Genomic DNA, 16903 nt, shown 5'->3' with positions numbered 1-16903 from the left:
GAGGATGTTTAGTCAAGAGGTGGTGAGGAGGAGGTGGTGGGGTTTGCTTTGAAGGAGAAGCTTGAGTGGGTCCTGGTAACCAGCTGTCCCCTGCATGTGGCCACAGGTGATGACTGTGCCCCCATCCCCAGCCAGCATGTGGGTGACAGCGTGCAGACCCTGCCCAGCACCCACGGGCCCTCTCACAGCAAGGTGCCACAGGGTGTCCTATAGGCTAAGCTGGACCTTGGCTGCCAAGCGCTGCTGCAGCGTGATGCTCTTGGGTGTGTGGTCCCTGTGGTAGAGAGGACCCAAACCACTCTTACCTGGGGCTGACTTAAAAACTGCCTGGGGAGTTCCCCCCACCCCCCTTCCAGTCAGCTGGTGCTGCAGGGTGTTCTTCTCCAGTTCTGGGGGCTATAGCTTCCCATCTGCACAGATGCTGCCCGCACAAGGACCTGTACAGCGCCCAGACTCAATCAGGGGTCCTGATATGAGGCTCTTGGCCATCCCACAGTGGGGGTTTACTGGGTAACTGTGCACCGAATCAGGGAGTATCTCCCCAGCTTTGATTCAGCATCATTGTAACGTCTCTCAGCCAGCCCACTGGTACCCTGTGCCGGGGACCTGGAAGCTGCCAGGACACTGCCTGCCCATGCTCCTGGCAGCCCCAAACACCCTGCCAGCTGGGTTTCACCTCAGCATACCCCCAGCTTGCACTCAGCCAGGGCAGTGGTGCTGGCACCCCCTTTCAAGGGTGAGGCTGCCTTCCCCCCCCTCAGCTTCCCAAGGGCAGTTCCCTTCCTCAGTTTCCCCAGCAGCTATGTGAGGGGATGGCAAAAGCTTACCCCCAGTCCACCCCGATGGGTCTGGGAGGGACATCTATGCTGCTGCTGTTTATTTACCCTTCTTTCGTCACCACCAAATATAAGAGATGAGCTCATGCTTCTTGCCAGGCTCTGACGAAGTGAGTTTTATTTCTACTGCATGTATAAATAAAAAGCAGCGCGCCAGGCACTGGGGCGCCTCGGATTCGGGAGTAAAGTCATTGTGGTGGGGTTAATAGCTTGGCCAGGGGAAACCAGAGTCCTCCGTGGCCTCCAAACCCCTCTGGCATCCCAGGGATGAGGATGGGGATTCGATCCCTCCCTGGGCATCCAGGCAGTGTGAGGCCCCCCAGGCTGCTCTTCACCCCAGCCCAGCCCTGTCTGCCCAGCAGCAGCTCCTGGCAGCCCCAGTCAAGTCCCGGGGCCCACCACCACTCGCTAATCCCCACTGAGCCCTGACCTAATTCTTGGGCACGTGAGTGTGTCTCTAGGCAGACTGCTCTGCGCCGAGGCCCCCGATCAAAGCGTGCAGGATGGCAGCTCAGGCATGGCAGGCCTGGAGACCCCCGCTCCAATCCGCCTCACGCTGCTGCCGGATGCGCCCCGGCACCCCAGGGTGCAGGCAGCTCCTGCCTGGCCCTGCCAGTGGTGGAGGTTTTTCCCAGTGCTGCCTGTGCATCTGGGGAAGTGTCTCGGTATTTGTGTCTGCAGCTGGACCCCAGAGCATGGGGTGAGAAGACATCACCCCGGTGCACCGGAGGGGCTCGTACACCTCGTGTCCACAGGCACTGGGGACTTTGCAGGTGATTTGCCCCATCCCCTGCGCTCCAAGCAGCTCCTGAGCCACACACAGGGGACAGCTGGAGTGCTGGGGGCTGGAGACACTGGGGGTCAGTGTGTGGCCCCTGGCACGACGGGCACAAAGATGCCCCCAGGCCATGAAGCAGCCCTGCCGCTGGGCACGGCAGGGAGAACTGGGGGCAGCCGGGCCGAGTGCTGCACTACACTGCTGCCATTTAAAGCTCTACTTTCTTTTTCTTTTTCTGCCCATAACTGTTTCCCTGTGGCTGCAGCAGGGGTCCTGGCTGTCTCATCACCTGCAGCCCTTCAGCGAGTTCCCCCAGCCCCGTGCAGGGCTGCAGCTTTTTGTTAAGTCCGTTTTTGGTGCCACCATGTGACTCCAACTCCCACGTTCCATGGCGTCTCACAGTCCTGCTCACCTCTCAGGGCATAAGGGTCTGAATTAAACACCAAGTGTACTAAAACAATTAATTCTTCTCTGGAGCCGACATAAGCCTAACCACCCTTCGGTCCATGCTTCACTCACCAGCCCCACTGGCATCTCAGCTGTGTGGCAGCAGAGGCTCTCAGTTCACTGACACCACCCCCCCCCCCCCCCCCCCCCCCTTTATCAGTGAGTTCTGTCTTTGCTTTCTTTTTTTTTTCCCCCCTATAAATAATTTCTCTTGCATCATCCAACATGGCAATACCAAGTTTGGTGCACAGGCTCCAGCCAGCGGTCAGATGCCACCATCCTGCAGGACGTCACCAGCACCAGGATGGGGACAGGCTCAGCCCAGGCTGTAGACCCACATGGAACTGTTCTGCATCCAGATCAGCTGTGCCCAACGCTGCCACAGCCCCATGAGGATGGAAAACCTTCATCCCAAAGCCTGGTGATGTTCGGCTTGGGGGCTGCCCCCTCAGGCTAGGTCCCCCATGGGTAAGGGCTCTGAAACGAACAGGGAGAGGGTCTGACCAGCACAACTCAGACGGGTGCCTGCGCTGCCTGGCCCCAGGGACATGATGTCCCTGGTCTCCCCGGCACAGCCAGCAGTGCCCTGACCTGCGTGGCTCTCAGAGAAACCTCCTCCACCCCCCCACTGAAAGTTCAGAATCCCCGTTTTCTCTGTCACATTGAGAAAACCAACACCCGAACTTTTCCAGCCCATGCTCCCTTTTCCTTGCATTCTCTAGAGGTTTTCCTGCCACTGCTGCCAAGCACCAGCATGATTTGGGTAGTTGCAGGGATGCTGAAACCCCCAGTGGGAACATGGTTTTCCCCCCAGCCAAGACACGGTTCGGTTCCAGCTGCCACCAACCCTGGGTCTGATTTCTCCCAGTTCCCCAAGATGGAGTTTGACTTTTGCAGGCAGAGACGGGGTGCTGGAAGGATGGACCATCATGAATGTGAGAGGAAGAGAAACACCATCCTCACCTCTGCCCCCTTGCGCATGGGGCACACAAACTCCTATTTTGTGACAGGGATGTTTTACCCCACCAAATGCGATGAAAGGACCTGTATGGGGGCCAAAGCAGAGATGCTCTCCTGTCCTCGCCAGCCCTGTTTGGGCTCCAGCAGGCCCCTGGGGAAGCACTGCTGAGTCTCCGGACCACAGGAGGCTGTCGGGGGAGCAGGCTGCCAAGCCTGGGCTCTGCTGGAATGCTTGACCCTGGCAGTAACATCTTCCCCATCCTGTTTGCAGAGCATCCCTCTGGCAGGGCTGAGCAGCAGCACCTCCAGCTGAGAGCTAGCAAATGCATCACATGTCCTACCCCCTCCAGCCAGCTCCGGGGAGCTCTGGCTTTGCCCAGCCCTGGTGTGGGCGCGCAGGGCAGCCCCCCAAGTTGCCAAATAAAAGAGCTTATTTAGGTCCTAGAGGAGATGGGGGGCTTGGGACCATCAGCTTACTTGAGGCCGTTGGGGATTTTTCAGGGCTTTCAAACAGTTTGAAAAATAACGATGGCATTTCCCTGCCTGCTGCTGGCTCCTGCCGCGGGATATGAAAACCTGGATGGACCCAGCAGCTGCTCTGCAGCTCCAGCCCAAGCTTCGGCAAGGCCAGTGGGGTTTGCCCCTGGGCTGGGGGAGTCTCCCGAGGCTGGGCAGGGTTCCGTGGCCTCTGTGGTGGTGCCGGGAAGGCCTGTGCCTGCCGGGGGTGCTGCACCGGCTGCGCGGGGAGGATGGAGGACTCGCAACTCCTGCGTGCTTGGAAAGCAAAACATCCTTCCGTGCTGTTACTGCTGCCCCTGCCCAGCCTGGGCATCAATGGGGGATCCATCCCGGGATGGCTTTACCTCCTCTGGGGATCAGCCGGGAAATCCGGGCCGGGGGATAAGGCCTTGCGAAAGGGCACCCCGCTACTCCTGCCCTCCCCAGCCCGCAGCGGGGGCTTCCCCAAGGGCTGGTGGGGTGCACCGTGCCCCACCGTCATGCCCGGGGGAGCAGAGCCCTCCTTGGGCAGCGGGGACGGAGCAGCCCTGGCACCCCCTCCATCTCCTCTCCTTCACCTCTTCCTTCCCCGCAGCCCCGTCCCCCGCCCGGCGGGGACTCGGCTCCCGGTGCGCGGGGGAAGCGATGAGGTCATGTTGCTTAATATAGCGATTTCATCACAGCCCTTCTCCCCGGCAACACGGCCCGGCTGCCGCCGGCTCCCGGCGCTGGCAGAGCCGCCGTGCCCCCCCCGCGCCGGGTCCGCCCCCCCCAGAGCTCCCGGGATGCCGGGTCCAAGGGCCGGCGGAGGGTGGGGGGACAGGGGTGGGGGTCGGGGGACGCGGTGCCAGACCCGGGCGGGGGGGGGCTGGACCGTGCCTGGTCCCACAGTGCCGCCCTCTGGGCAGCGCGGCCGGGAGGATGGAGATGCTCGACGCAGCCCCCCCGCCAGGTTTGAGCGGCATTCTGAATCCATCACGTCCCCAACGCCCCCGTGCCACCCCAGCCGTGAATTTAGGAACAGGGGTGGGGAAATGTTTCTTCTCTCCTTCCCAGCCTGCTCATGCCCCCCCCCCCCCGCCTTGAAAAACGCTCCTCATTGTCCTAAAAAATGAACTTTTTCTTCTTCCTTTCTTTTTCCCTATTGCACCCATAAGAGGCTTTCTCCCTGCCCCACTTCTCAAATAGAAACCCTAAAGGTTTGCAAAAGAAAATATTTTTCTCCCTAACAAAAATATAGCTTCTAGTGAAGAGATCTAGCCCCACACCCGCATCCCTCTTGGCAGCATCACACTAGGATATTGGGGGAGTGGAGGGGGGGGGCTCACATGCAGGCAGGGCCTTACAGAGCTGTAATTAGGGCCATAACAAGGTCAGAACCAGTAACCCATCCCCACTGTGCCTGCACAGTATCACTCGCCTGGAAGCATCACCTCCACGGCCCCCTTCCTGCCAGGGACATGGGGAGGGATGTGGCTCTGGGACTTACCCGCCAGAAGAGCCTGCTTCAGCTCAGCATCACCCAGCCCACCGGGAGTGGATCTGTAGAGCACCTCGCTGTCAAGACCTGGGGAGCAGCCAGGAGAGAGGGGTCAGTCCTGAGCCCTACATCCTCCCCTCCAACACAACGGAAGCAGGCAGCGACCGAGACCACCAAGCTCCCTCACCCTGCCCACACTGCATGGGTACTGGGGTGCGTGGGGAGAGCTTTGTCTCTAGTGATGCTCTCAGGGCATCTCCAAACACAAGCAGAGCGGGTGGTCGCGTGTGCACCCACATATGCCCTGCAGACAGATGCTGTGGCTGCCCATACCTTGTTTTTCCAGCGCCTCGATGAGCCTGGCCACAGTCGGCAGTGCCTGCTCAGGGAGAGTGGGGTGCTCGGTGAGCTCTGCCTGCCCAGGGAGCCCTGTGATGGAAAGATTGGAAGAAGGGGCTTGGAAATTCTTGCCTGCAGCAATTTCAGTCTCTTTCGTCGTCTGCTTCAGGACAGGATCAAGCTGCTGCTTTGGCACAGCCACAACCAACACTTCAGCTCATGTGTGTCCAATTTTGGAGAACTTCTCTCTTATTTCATCCTCTTTTTGCAGTAAGAGCCACCGTTGGGGGCTCAGCTGCTTGCTGAGATGTAAAGATGTGCTCGGGCATGTGCCCTGCCCCTGGGGAGCATCCCACCCTGAGCATGGAGACCCTTCAGGCCAAAATCCCTTCCCCACTTCTCCTCCCATGGCACTGAGACTGGCTCCTCTCATCACCCACAGCCCTTAGTGCGTGGCACCAGGCAGGAGCTGGAGGGGAAGTCTGTACCCGGCATGGACATGGCTCCCTGCAGCTCTCACCCACTTGGAATTTGTGGGTGGCTGAGTATGAGCCCAGGGAAGACTCAGCCACCCCCAGCCCTTGAGGAGCCCTTCAGCCAAACATGGGCCAGGCTTCCAACAGCACAAATCCCCAGGTGCTGCTGGCTCCTGGGTTTTATAACAAGGACACCTCACCCCAGACCCTGCCAGAGAAGAGCAAACTCCCTGACAGGGGAGAGAGGCTCTCCTTACCCCAGGGAACGTTCACTCCATCCATCCTTCCCTCTCTCCCTCCTTATCACCTCGGCTGATAAACCCCTCCATCTATGTGGGTTATACCTGACAGAGACCCTGACAGCACTGGGATTCCCTCCCACACTCCCTCGTTCCCTCCCCTGGGAAGGCAGCGGACAGGCAGGAGCAGGCAGGGGCAGGGGACAGTCAGGGGCTACCACCAGCCGCAGCACATCAGAACTGTGTGTGACTGCTGGGGTGCAGATGGCATCTGGAAAGGCTGATGAGTCGAGAGCTTTTCTGCCTGTTTTATGTGGTGAGTGGATCTGTTCTGGTGTAAATCTATTTTTTAAAATTACAGCAAATTACATAAAGCCTAAGTGTGACTTCTTCCCAGCGAGGTGCACTCCAGCCTGGTCAACTCCAGCATAAGGTTCATTCTGTCATTGGTTTTTGCTGCCTGGTGGAAGGCAGGGAGCTCACATGTGAAGCAGATAAACCCATAATGATTTTATGGAGTGAAAAAGAAAAAAAACAACGGGGCTGTGGACAGGGCCATAATGAGGCTGCACCACCTTTGACCTTTTGCAAAAATAACTTGGCTGTAACAGGTGGATGTAGACTCTCATCTTTGCCACGGTGATGCCCTGGTGCTCCCTGGAGAGCAGGGAGGGATACAAACCTCCTGTTCATAGGTGGCTGATCTGGTCCCCAGGCATAGCTGAGAACCCTGAGCCTGGTAACAGGGTCCTCTCCACTGCCCAATGGAGATGTGTGGGTGCGTTGGGTGGGAATGGTGAAGATTTCAGGGTTTACAGCAAAGCAGGTGAGTGGGAGCCCATGGAAAATCTCCCGACCACATGGGTCGTTTTTTAATTAGGGAAAACTGGGTTTTGGCCTCCAAGGCAATGGCTTGGGTAAAGGTGGTAATGGTGAAAAATAACTGTCTGTTTCTCCTTGTTGGAAACAGCAGGAATAGCCCCAAGCTGAGGTTGGAGCTTTAGCCCATCATCTGCCTTCAGGGTGCCAGGCTGGACCCCAGCATCCTGACACAATGCTTGGCTCTGACCCCAGGTAAAGTGGAGGTGATGCCTTGCAGCAGTGATGCTGCCCACCCAGAACAACCAGGCAGGGGAAAAACAGCCCCTGAACTCCTGGGCGGTCCCCTGGGGACTCAGATCCACTGCGGAACCATTTTTAGGGTATTATTTCATTAAAAAAAAAGGCCATTCCTTCCCGCAGAGCCAGCCCTGGCTCTGACACGTGGCTGGGAAATGCAGTGTCTCTCTCCAATTCAGGGGTCCCCCAAGGGCTTCACCCTGCTCGGGGTGCCTGGGGTTCCCAGCCAGCATCGGGGCTCAGTGGCCACTGAGGGCACACAGGGCAGTACACCACTGTCACAGAAAAATAAGCATTTGGGCCAGCCAAAGAAAATGTCCCTTAAAACCTCCATCTGGGAATGGAAACAGCACGGGAAGAATTTTTTTTTTTTTAAAAAATGTCCCTTCTCTTTCAAGAGCATGTTGGAGATTTTTTATCTAAAGGAAATCCCACCAACTGAGAGGTTTGGGTTTAAACCGACATAAAACAATACATGCTGCTCTGCTGCTGCAGAAAGACGTGGTCATGGACCACCAGTGTCCCCTGCTGAGGCACCCACACACCCCGGCATCGCCCCAGGAAAGGCACCCCACGGAGGAGGACCCCACTACACAGGACTGGGGAGGTATCACCCAGCGTCCCCCTGGACAGTGGTGCTGGCCACAAGGCCATGGCCAGACCATGTCCTGCAGATGGCAGCACCCTCCCCAGTCCACCCCCAAAACGTGGTTTTCGTGGGTTTTTCCCTATTAAGAAAAAAATCTCAGTTTTACTTTTTTTTTTTTTAATTTTAAGTTGTTATCCTCTCACGCAAGCACAAGCAGGCTGGGGATCCTACGCTGAGACCTTCCACATGGGCCAGGCTCTCCAGCCAGGCTGTGCTTGCTGCTGGGGATGCCTCAATTTGTGGGGTGTCGCCATGTTCCCAACACTTGCAGGCAGGGGTCCCTGGGTGCATCTCCCAGCCCCTCGGAGAGGAGCCCATACCACCCCCTGCATGGGGCAGGCATGAGGCAATGGTGATGGGCAGCAAGGGCTGAAGAAAGACGATGGGTTCACGCTTCTCCCTCGTGAAGGGGCTGGAGAGCCCTTGGGTCTTCTCCTTTCTGATCTGAGTTGTCCCCACTACAGCACTGAGTTTGCTAGGGCTCTGCCTGCCAAACAGCCAGGGGCAGAGGGCTCCTCACACACTGGTGAGTTTGACTGGGAAGGGGGCTCAAAGCCCTTGTCTGACAGGGTAAGCACCCCAAAAAAATGGCCTCCTCCCTCCTGCAAAGGCAGCACATAGCTGCTCACTGATCCTCACCAGTGCTGCCGGGACTGTGGCTGCCTGGGTGCACTCAGAGCATTGGCTGGGGAGGAACATCTTTGGAAGAGGGGGGGCAGAAGGGGGTCCCAGCATCCTTCTCATGCTGCTGGGGGCTGAGCGGTAGGATCTGCATGGCAACACGCAGCAGTGGATGGTGCTGGGGGAAGGAGTTGCCCCACACCAGCTGAGTCCTCCCGTGCTCAGCCAGGGGCCAGGTGGTCCCTGCCCTCTTAAATCACAGTGGTAAGGGGGCCTTGAACCATATTTTGGAGGGAGACAGAATCCTCATCAGTGGGGGCTCCTCTAAACCCAGGACCGAGGTATGTCCAATGCCTAGCCAGCTCAGGAGGGAAAAGAGCTTCTCTGGTTACCACATCTGTACCTTGGTCCCAAACTGGGTGAGGAGTGTGCCAAAGGCACCAGGCCAGCAGCCAGGCAGTTTTGGGCAGCAGTGGCTAAAGGCGGTGCCACTCTCCCAGCCCCAGGCCCACACGGACAGCCATTTCTCCTCCATCACATCCCAGAGGAGAGCACCCATGGCTTTGCCCAGTGTCTCTGGGTCGTGCCTAGCTGGAAGAGGGTTTCTTACTTTGCGTCTTTTTTTTTTTTTTTTTTAGCTTGGGTACATTATGCAACTGCTGTGAAATCCCTCCCAGCCCCAACGCACTTGGCCATGGTAAGTGGCGAGGGCAGAGCTGGCTGCATGAGCTTGGCAGATCCCGGCAGAGAAATGGCTGGAGGCCCCCGTGCCGGGAAGAGCTCTGCTGAATATTCCCCCCAGCCCTGTGCTGCAGCCCCTGGGGATGGAGGAGCCCCCCAGGGACCAACCCCACCACCTTCCAAGATCGTCCCCCATCCCAGCTTGCACAAAGTGACACTGAGGCCATGAGCTGGCCGGGGGCCAGCGCTTGCCCGGGCACTGAGATTAGCTGGAATCGGGTGCCGCAGTGGTGGGGAGAAGAGCAGTTGGAAAAAAACATCCCCAGGGACCACCATGGGGTTTTCTGCTACCCTCTATGGGGCCAAAGGGCTCCTGCATCTTTTCCGATGCTCTCACAGACACGGATCCCCTTGGACACCATGCCAGCACAGCAGTCAGCCCGGGATGCTGGTGAGGAGCAATCCCTGCAGCATGTTTGCCTTGGGGGGAGCGGTACCCTGGGCATCCCATGCCCCACCTGCGGCTGCTTCAGTGCACGGGGGTGAATAATTCCTGGGGCAGATCCTCCTTCTGGGGCTGGACCCCCATCCCGGTGGACCCCCACCAAGACACCCCAAATGCAAGCATCCACCCAGGCTCCAGACCACCCTCGCCATCTTGCAGGGGACACCCACCCATGGGCTACCACCTTCCCATGCCATCAGCACTCACCCCAGGGTGTGGGGGTCCCAGCGGGCGGCGGGGGCAAGGGCCGTGGCCTGGCCTTGGCGGTGGTGGTGACGACACGTGCAGGACCCAGGTATTCCACGTAGGTGCCGGGGAAGTCACCGCGCTCCTTGGTGCGCTCGTTGAGGCCGTGGAGCCAACCCTGGGGACTGCGCTCGTCCCCGTCCTTGTAGTCGGGGCTGCTGAGCAGCCCGGCCCTGCTGACCGTCAGCACGTCCCCGGGGCACAGCGCCAGGTCCTCCTCCCGGTCCTTCTGGTACTCGTAGAGAGCCCGGTACTGCAGCCCGTCCGAGGAGGCCATGGCGATGGCGTGGTGTGGGTCACGCTGCCCAAATCCCACTGGGCATCGGGGGCCTGGGGTGTCCTCACGGGGCAGGTATGGCTGGGCTGGGGCGATGCAGCGGGGTAGGGGAGCGTTCCTTTCTCTGCACACTCAGAATAAAAATCTCGGCATTGGAAAATCTCCGCGTTGGAGAGTGGCTCCTGACCCTTCCAGTCCCAAAATCGCTGCAGAGCCACACCGATGCCTCGGGGCTCGGCGGGATTGGCTCAGGTGTGGGTAGGGAGCCTTTTCATCACCAGGGAAAATGGAGGGGAGCAAATGAAGCTAATTGGGGTGCTGGGTACAAACGTGCTGTCCTCTTCTCAACCTGGTCTCATCCGCACGGCGCTGGGGACCTTCTTCTCTCTGCTGGAGAGAAAGGCAGCACGTTAGTGACCAAACCGCTGTCTCGACCCCAACCCCACTGCCCTGTCCCCCCATTCCAGCCTCCCGCCAGAGGGGAGAGCCCAGCGGCTTGCTCAGCTCTGGCTTCCCGGGGAGCTCCCGCCAGCAGGACTCGGCCGCTGCACGAAAGGAAAGTACCGGCAAGAGTCTGGAAAGTAGGGCAAGAGATCACACCACAGGCTTTTAAAATAGACATATGTGCTGAGAAACCTCCTGCTGCACATAGCTCCCCTCCGGCAGCTCCAGCCTGGCATTGCTGCACGGAGCTGGCGGATGAAGACGTAGGATTTTTGGGTGGTTTGAGGTTTGGTTTTTTTCTTTCTTTTTTTTTTTTTTTTTTTTTTTTTTTTTGGTGCATTTTTAAATATTCCGCTGAGAGAGACATCTCGCCCGGGGAAAAGGGGGGAAAAGGCTGTGCTGCTGCCAACCCTCTGCCCCTCATCTTCCCGCAGGACCCCACAGAAGAGGGATGGAGGGATGGATGATGAGCAGCAGCCGCGGGGCCATCGGTCTGTCCATCCATCCACCCGCCTCCCACAACCCTCCCGCTGCCTCTCCAGCCTTACCGGGCTCGGTGGCTCCCCCGAAGCGGAGAACGAGAGCGGAGCGGAGCCGGTCCGGCCGCCCCGGCCCCGCCGAGCCGCGCTCCGGCGGTGATGTCAGCGTCCCTCCTCCCCCTCCCCGGTAGCCGGGCGCCCCCCCCCGCCGCAACGCGGCGGGGGGGGGCGCCCGACTACCGTGGAGGGGGGGAATTGTAGGAGTAGGTGGATGATTTCATCCCCAGATGCAGCATCTCTGCTCCCAAATTGCCTCCTCTTGTGGGTTGGGGAGCCACAGATGGGGGGGGCGGCGGAGGGGGGGGGGGGGAGCCTTCATCCATCCTTAGGGATGCTAAAGGACAGGGGAAGACCAGCACCCCATGGACCAGCACCTCCACAGCACCCAGCCCACCCCCAGAGGACCCCATCTCTTAGCCAGGCTAGAAAACACCCTCCGGACAGGCAGGAGAGAATCCCAGCCCAGGGATGCTCCGGTTTCTCACTCTCCTCCTGAGCATTTGCCTAGAAACATCCCCCAGACCTGGGGTAAGGGCTGGGCACCCCATAAAACAATGCTGGGTGATGCTGCGGGAGCTCCCGCATGCAGTGAGGGTCCTTAAAAATTAATGAGGCAGAAGTTAAAATATAATGGGGCAGAACTTGAAGGGGGCTGGTAGGGCTCATGGGGAAAAGGCCAAGCTCTGCCACAGCAGGGACACGCAGACATCACCAGCCCGTGACAACAACAGTGCTGTGGCATGCAAAAACAGCATCGGTTCTCATCTCACTTCCAACTGGGGGACACCCGTACTGGGGGTGCCATCTTTGCTGCAGTTTGGGCATCCTAAAAATAGATGGTACCTAAAATACAGGTGCTGGGAAATGCACGCTGGCTGAATCCGGGCCAGCACTGGAGCAGCACAGGGGTGGCACGAGGTCCAAGGGGGCACCCCAGGTGTGGGGAAGGGGCTGAAGAAACCGAGGCACAAAGGCCAGCAGCACAATGCAGATGTATGGCCCTTCTCACTCACAATTTCATCAAACTCCCCCCTCCTTTCCCTGCAGTGCATGGCCTGACTGTGCAGGGCAGCAGAAGCCTGGGGGATTTCACCCCAGCTGCATTTCCCTGGGCAGCACACAGCCCCCGCTGCCCCGCTCCCCACCCCGGATCCAGCCCAGCTGCTGGCCTTCAGGGACTAAAAGGGCTTTTTCTCTCCCTTATCCCGTTTTTGCTGGCACTGTGCTGCTGCCACAGCTGCTGGGACAGTCAGAGTCGGCTGTAAACAGCCAGACGCTGCCCTCCTGAGTTGTGCTAGGCTGCCTGGGGCTGCCCCAGTCGAGTCCCCTGTGCCCCATTGGGGACAAAAGGGTTCTGCTGGGTGCCTAAAGCCCTGCTTGATCCCCCAGCCTGTCCCATGGGGCCTAAGGCAAACAGGGCTGAGCACAGTGCCAGCGCTCTAGGGGCTGCCTGGGGAAAGGATTAGAGCTGGCAAGGCTGGTGGGTACATTACCATCTCACATTATCACCCTTACTATGCTAGGATCAGTCTTACACACAGGCCATGAATTAACACAGTCCCAGGGCTCTGGGGTGGGGAAACACCCTGGCATGACATCCACCATCTCCCTTTCCCAGGCTGCTGAGTGGGATCCCTCCTTCCCAGGAGTGGGCATTTTCTCCTTCTAGGAAACCTGGGGACCTCAGGGTCCTTACCATCTGCTGGAGCCCCTTTCCCCTCATCCCCAGGCAGGGCTGAGCATCACCCCAGCCCTCCCCAGCATGGCCAACTCTTGTCCCAGGGCCCCTCCTCATAGCTTGCCTCCAGACATCCCCCCAGAGCAGCCCTCACCCCCCCCCAGCTGTACTGCAGCAGGAACTTTTCCAAAACTCCCCCACCCTGGGCTGCCCCTCACCCTGTGTCATCCCTACACTGTTAATTTAAATCCCCACCTCACTCCAGGCCAGAGGTGGGCACATCCCCAGGACAAGCAGGGAGTTCTCAGGAAGCACCCTATGAATAAGTAAAAGGTGCTTCAGGCCTTCACTGCTATTTTTTGAGCAAGCAGAGGAGCTGCCTGTCAAGCCCTGATTAGTTACAGATCCTTCATCGTTTGCTTAATGAGCAACACTCATTGCAATGAGAGCTTTGCCTTTGACTTGACTGGCCTTCGCTTTTCTGCAGGGTGTGCAGAAAGACGCATCCTTGCACCCCACGTTCCCCTTCAAGCCCCCCTTTGCTCACCATCCGTACCGATGGGGCTATGGTGGGAAGAGCAACACGTTTCCTTGCCAGGGTCCCCCTGCCCTGCTGCAAGCCCCTCTTCTCTCCTGTCTGAAGGGACAGCTCTTGGTGGGAGGATGACTGGGGCATGCTCGACAGGCACCCACCCTGGCTGCCCATCCCAGCCTTCCCAAAGTGACAGGAGTAGCCCCACTGCTCCCCACTTTTCTTCAGGGGCTGCTCAGTGCCATCCCACCCAGCCCCAGGGCGTGCTGGCTACACTCGCCCCATGCTTCCTGGTAGCAACCGGGGCAAGTTAGCCACATGGCTGTGAATAAATAGAGCATAAATAGAGTTGTTAATGTGCCCGGCTGGAGTAAGTGAGGCTGTGAAACCAGGCTGAGCCCTTCCCAGCTGGAGAAATCAGAGAGAAACAATGTTTGATTTCTGATGATATTTAGGAGTCGGCTTTTTTGGTTTCATCTCTGTTTCCCCCTTAGGAGGGGGCCATGCTTTGCTTTCTTGCTTTCTCTTCTCTTCAGGAGCAGAAAAATTCCCTGTCTCTTGGTTTCCTTTCAGGGTGCCAAGGAGCGAGCTCTGGTCTCTGTAGGTTTTGGTTTAGGAAGAGCCAAGTGCTTCTTCAAACAACCTCCCAGCACGGTGCCCGTGGGCAGCTGGGAGCCGCTTGCTCTTACAGCTATGCTCTGCCACCGCTGCCGAGCTGCCCGGCTGGGCTGGAGGTACCCCCAGCCTGGAGAGGGAGATGCTGGGAAAAACCTGAGGAACATAAGGGAAGGTTCGGGGCACTGCCCGGGGCTGGCACTGGGGCTTTCCTGCGCCTCTCTGCAGGGTTGAAGCCTCACAGCACTGCAGGTGCCGGGAGCTGCCAGAACAGGTGCCGGCAGAGTGACGGCTGTGCCAGGCAGGGCACCGGGGACCAACGGCCCCTCAGTGCCACTTCCCCGGGCACCGAGCCCCGAGCTGGGCCAGGTCCCGCTCCCCATCCCATGGCAGGAGGAAGCTCCATCGACCAGGCAGCCCTGGCCACCCTCGCTGGCGAGACAACGGCAAAGGCTTTGCAGCCTGGCTCTCGTCTGCTCTCCCCAGAGCATTGGCGCTCAAACACAAGGTTGTCCTGACATGACCCCGCAGTGCAACCCTCCACATTCCCAAACCCACCCGGCTTGGCTTTACAGCAGCTGGCGCCTCGGCATGGCTCTTGTTAATTAATTCGGGAGGGATTTGCCGGCCTGGACACATGTGAGAAACAAGAAAATGCTATCTGGAGGGGTGGATGCGGGCAGGTGGCCAGCAGCAGGGCAGGCATGGGGGGACTCGCTGCGGGGGGTAAATGCACACAAGAAGTTCATCCTGATACACTGTAGGCAGGGAGATGTCATCGAGCCCCTCTTTAATTGCATTATTAACACACAGCTAGAAACAGCATCATGATTAAAACCAGCTACGTAAGGTGCAGGGTCGGATCATTACCCTGAGGGACTCACACCGGGGTGAGGCACTGCTGGAACATACTTGCAGCCCCCACTTATCACCCCCGAATTTACACCCTGGGCTCCTCATGGCACAGATCATGGCAGCAAGTGGGGCAGCTCCTGTTTTTTGGACTCAAGTTGTGGTTTTGCACATGCCCACAGAAATGGGGAGGATTCCCCTGAAGTGGGAGCTGCAGCTATGGGGAAATCGGTGCGATCCCCCTGCCTGGTCCCTCCCAGGGTGGTGGCAGAGTCGGTGATTTCCCCAGTTCTCCAGTCAAAATGCTCCGAGTCCCTTCAAAGCTGAGAACTGAAATATTTCATTTTCAAGATGTCAAAAACATAGCTCCTGTAGATTTTTATTTCTCCCCAGCAGGAGGTGGGAACAGCACAAATTTGAAACATTGAGTAACTTCCATCTGCAAATCCAAAGCCAGGTTCACCGCTGGCACACTGCAGTGTGTCCATCCATCCACCACTCCCCAGGTGACTGGGCGCCGAACAGACAGCTGAACAGATGCTGTCAGCCCAAAACACACACATGAAAGCCCTTGCAAGGGGCTCACCTGCCTGGGGCTACCCTGAAATCCCACTAATCCTGGGCTGGGCTGGTCTCCATGGTTGGGCCTTCTTGGGGCTTGTATTTACCTGATGCTTTACCAGGAGGGAAATGTCCCCTGTGCCCGGCTGAGTCCCTGTGGATGGCATTAAGCCAAGCGAGCCCAGCTCAACACCCACCTGTCCTCCTCACTGGCAGATTGCTCAGGCTCGTTAGCATTTGCTAATTAATGCAGAAGGCTGAGCAGGCTCCCCTAAGCCCTGCTGGTAGGACGGTGCCCCATGCCCCACTAGGTGTGTGATGCTAGTTTAGGGTTCCCCCCCAACTATTCCCATGCAGATGCTTTCTTAGCATCCCGGACTAATTTGCCTGTAGAGAGCAATGGATGGCTGCTCCAAAATGCCTCCCTGAAGCACCCAGCAGCTGCCTGCACTGCCAAGCTGGAGCCCTGGGTAGGAGGGCCCCGATGCAGGGGAGGCTGTGCCCGCAGTGAGCCTGGCTGTTAACTGAGGGTGCCAAGGCCCAGGATTATCAGCAGGGTGGAAATTCAGCACTTGAACACTAAAAATGAGAACAGGAGATGGAAGAGGTGTGAGGCTGGTAGCAAAGCTTGCAGCGTTTCCTTGAAGAAAAGCCCAGGCATAGGTGCTCGGTGTAGACACCATGGCTGGATCCTGACATCAGCTGTGTGTCTGGCTCCTGCGTTCTCCCAGGCAGGGGCAAGGGGCCGGGCTGGGGACAGAGGACTTATGTGGTTTACGGCCACTTTCCTGCTCTCAGCCTCCCAGGACCAGGTCACAGGAGCCGTGCTACTCACACCCTGTGAAAGGCATCTCCACGCGGAAAGGGATGCTTGGGGTCCAGTGGGGCTGCGTGTGGGGATGGGGACAGCGGGGAGGTGGCGGGGCCCTGCCAGGCAGGATGGGATATGGGAATGTCACTGGGTTTGTCCTGCTGTGGTCAGGCCAGGCCTTCCTGGAGAGCCAGAAAATCCAGCCCTGGCTCCCTAATGGGGCTTGGATGGGTGACGCTGGGGAGTGGCCAAACCCCAGGCTGCAGCGCCAGGCACTGGGGAGGCAAGTGGAGCATCCCATAGCTTGTCCTTTTCTTTCCCCATGGGTGGGAATGAGAGTGAGTATTTATGTATTTGCCAAATATTGGTTTTAGGGTGGGGGGATTACATGCAGCGAATAGGGTCAGACTGGGAGGGAGCAACTTTTGGGAGAGGGGCAATAAGATGGGGGTGTTCATTTGCATTTAGGGAGCATCAGGGAGAGGGGTGAAGGCTTACCCCCTCACTCTGAGCCGCTTCGTGGCAGCAGTGGGTGGGCAGCTGCTGCAGGGAAAGGCTGAGGCTGCAGGCAGTGAAGGGAAAAGGGTTAAAGCCTTTAGCAGGTTCCAGCACAGGTTACATTAATACCTGGGGTGCCTGGGAAGGTTGAAGGCCTCCCCCAAAATACCACTGGGCTTTGGCTGGAGCTCAACAGGGCTGACTTCATCCTGCTGAAATGTA

General features: G+C 58.3%; 1 protein-coding gene across 4 annotated transcripts in view; it reads right to left on the bottom strand.

The window, feature by feature from the left end:
* The window catches only part of PIK3R3 (phosphoinositide-3-kinase regulatory subunit 3), an 81517-nt gene extending 70283 nt beyond the window's left edge, over positions 1-11234 (bottom strand). Inside the window, exons 1-5 of one of the 4 annotated variants that reach the window (XM_074906290.1) lie at positions 11144-11234; positions 9832-10541; positions 6015-6022; positions 5333-5428; positions 5009-5086 (exon numbers count right to left, since the gene is read on the bottom strand). In XM_074906290.1, the coding sequence (XP_074762391.1) occupies positions 5009-5086; positions 5333-5428; positions 6015-6022; positions 9832-10151 (502 nt within the window). In that variant the 5' untranslated portion in view covers positions 10152-10541; positions 11144-11234. The remainder of the gene's footprint in view (positions 1-5008; positions 5087-5332; positions 5429-6014; positions 6023-9831; positions 10542-11143) is intronic. The other 3 variants (XM_074906288.1, XM_074906289.1, XM_074906291.1) reach the window with 3 other exon arrangements.
* Between the last annotated feature and the right edge of the window lie 5669 nt (positions 11235-16903).

Source organism: Athene noctua, chromosome 5 (assembly GCF_965140245.1).
Source record: "Athene noctua chromosome 5, bAthNoc1.hap1.1, whole genome shotgun sequence".
Taxonomy (NCBI): Eukaryota; Metazoa; Chordata; class Aves; order Strigiformes; family Strigidae; genus Athene; species Athene noctua.
Note: the sequence above shows the minus strand (reverse complement) of the source record. Positions and strands in the feature narration are given on the sequence as shown.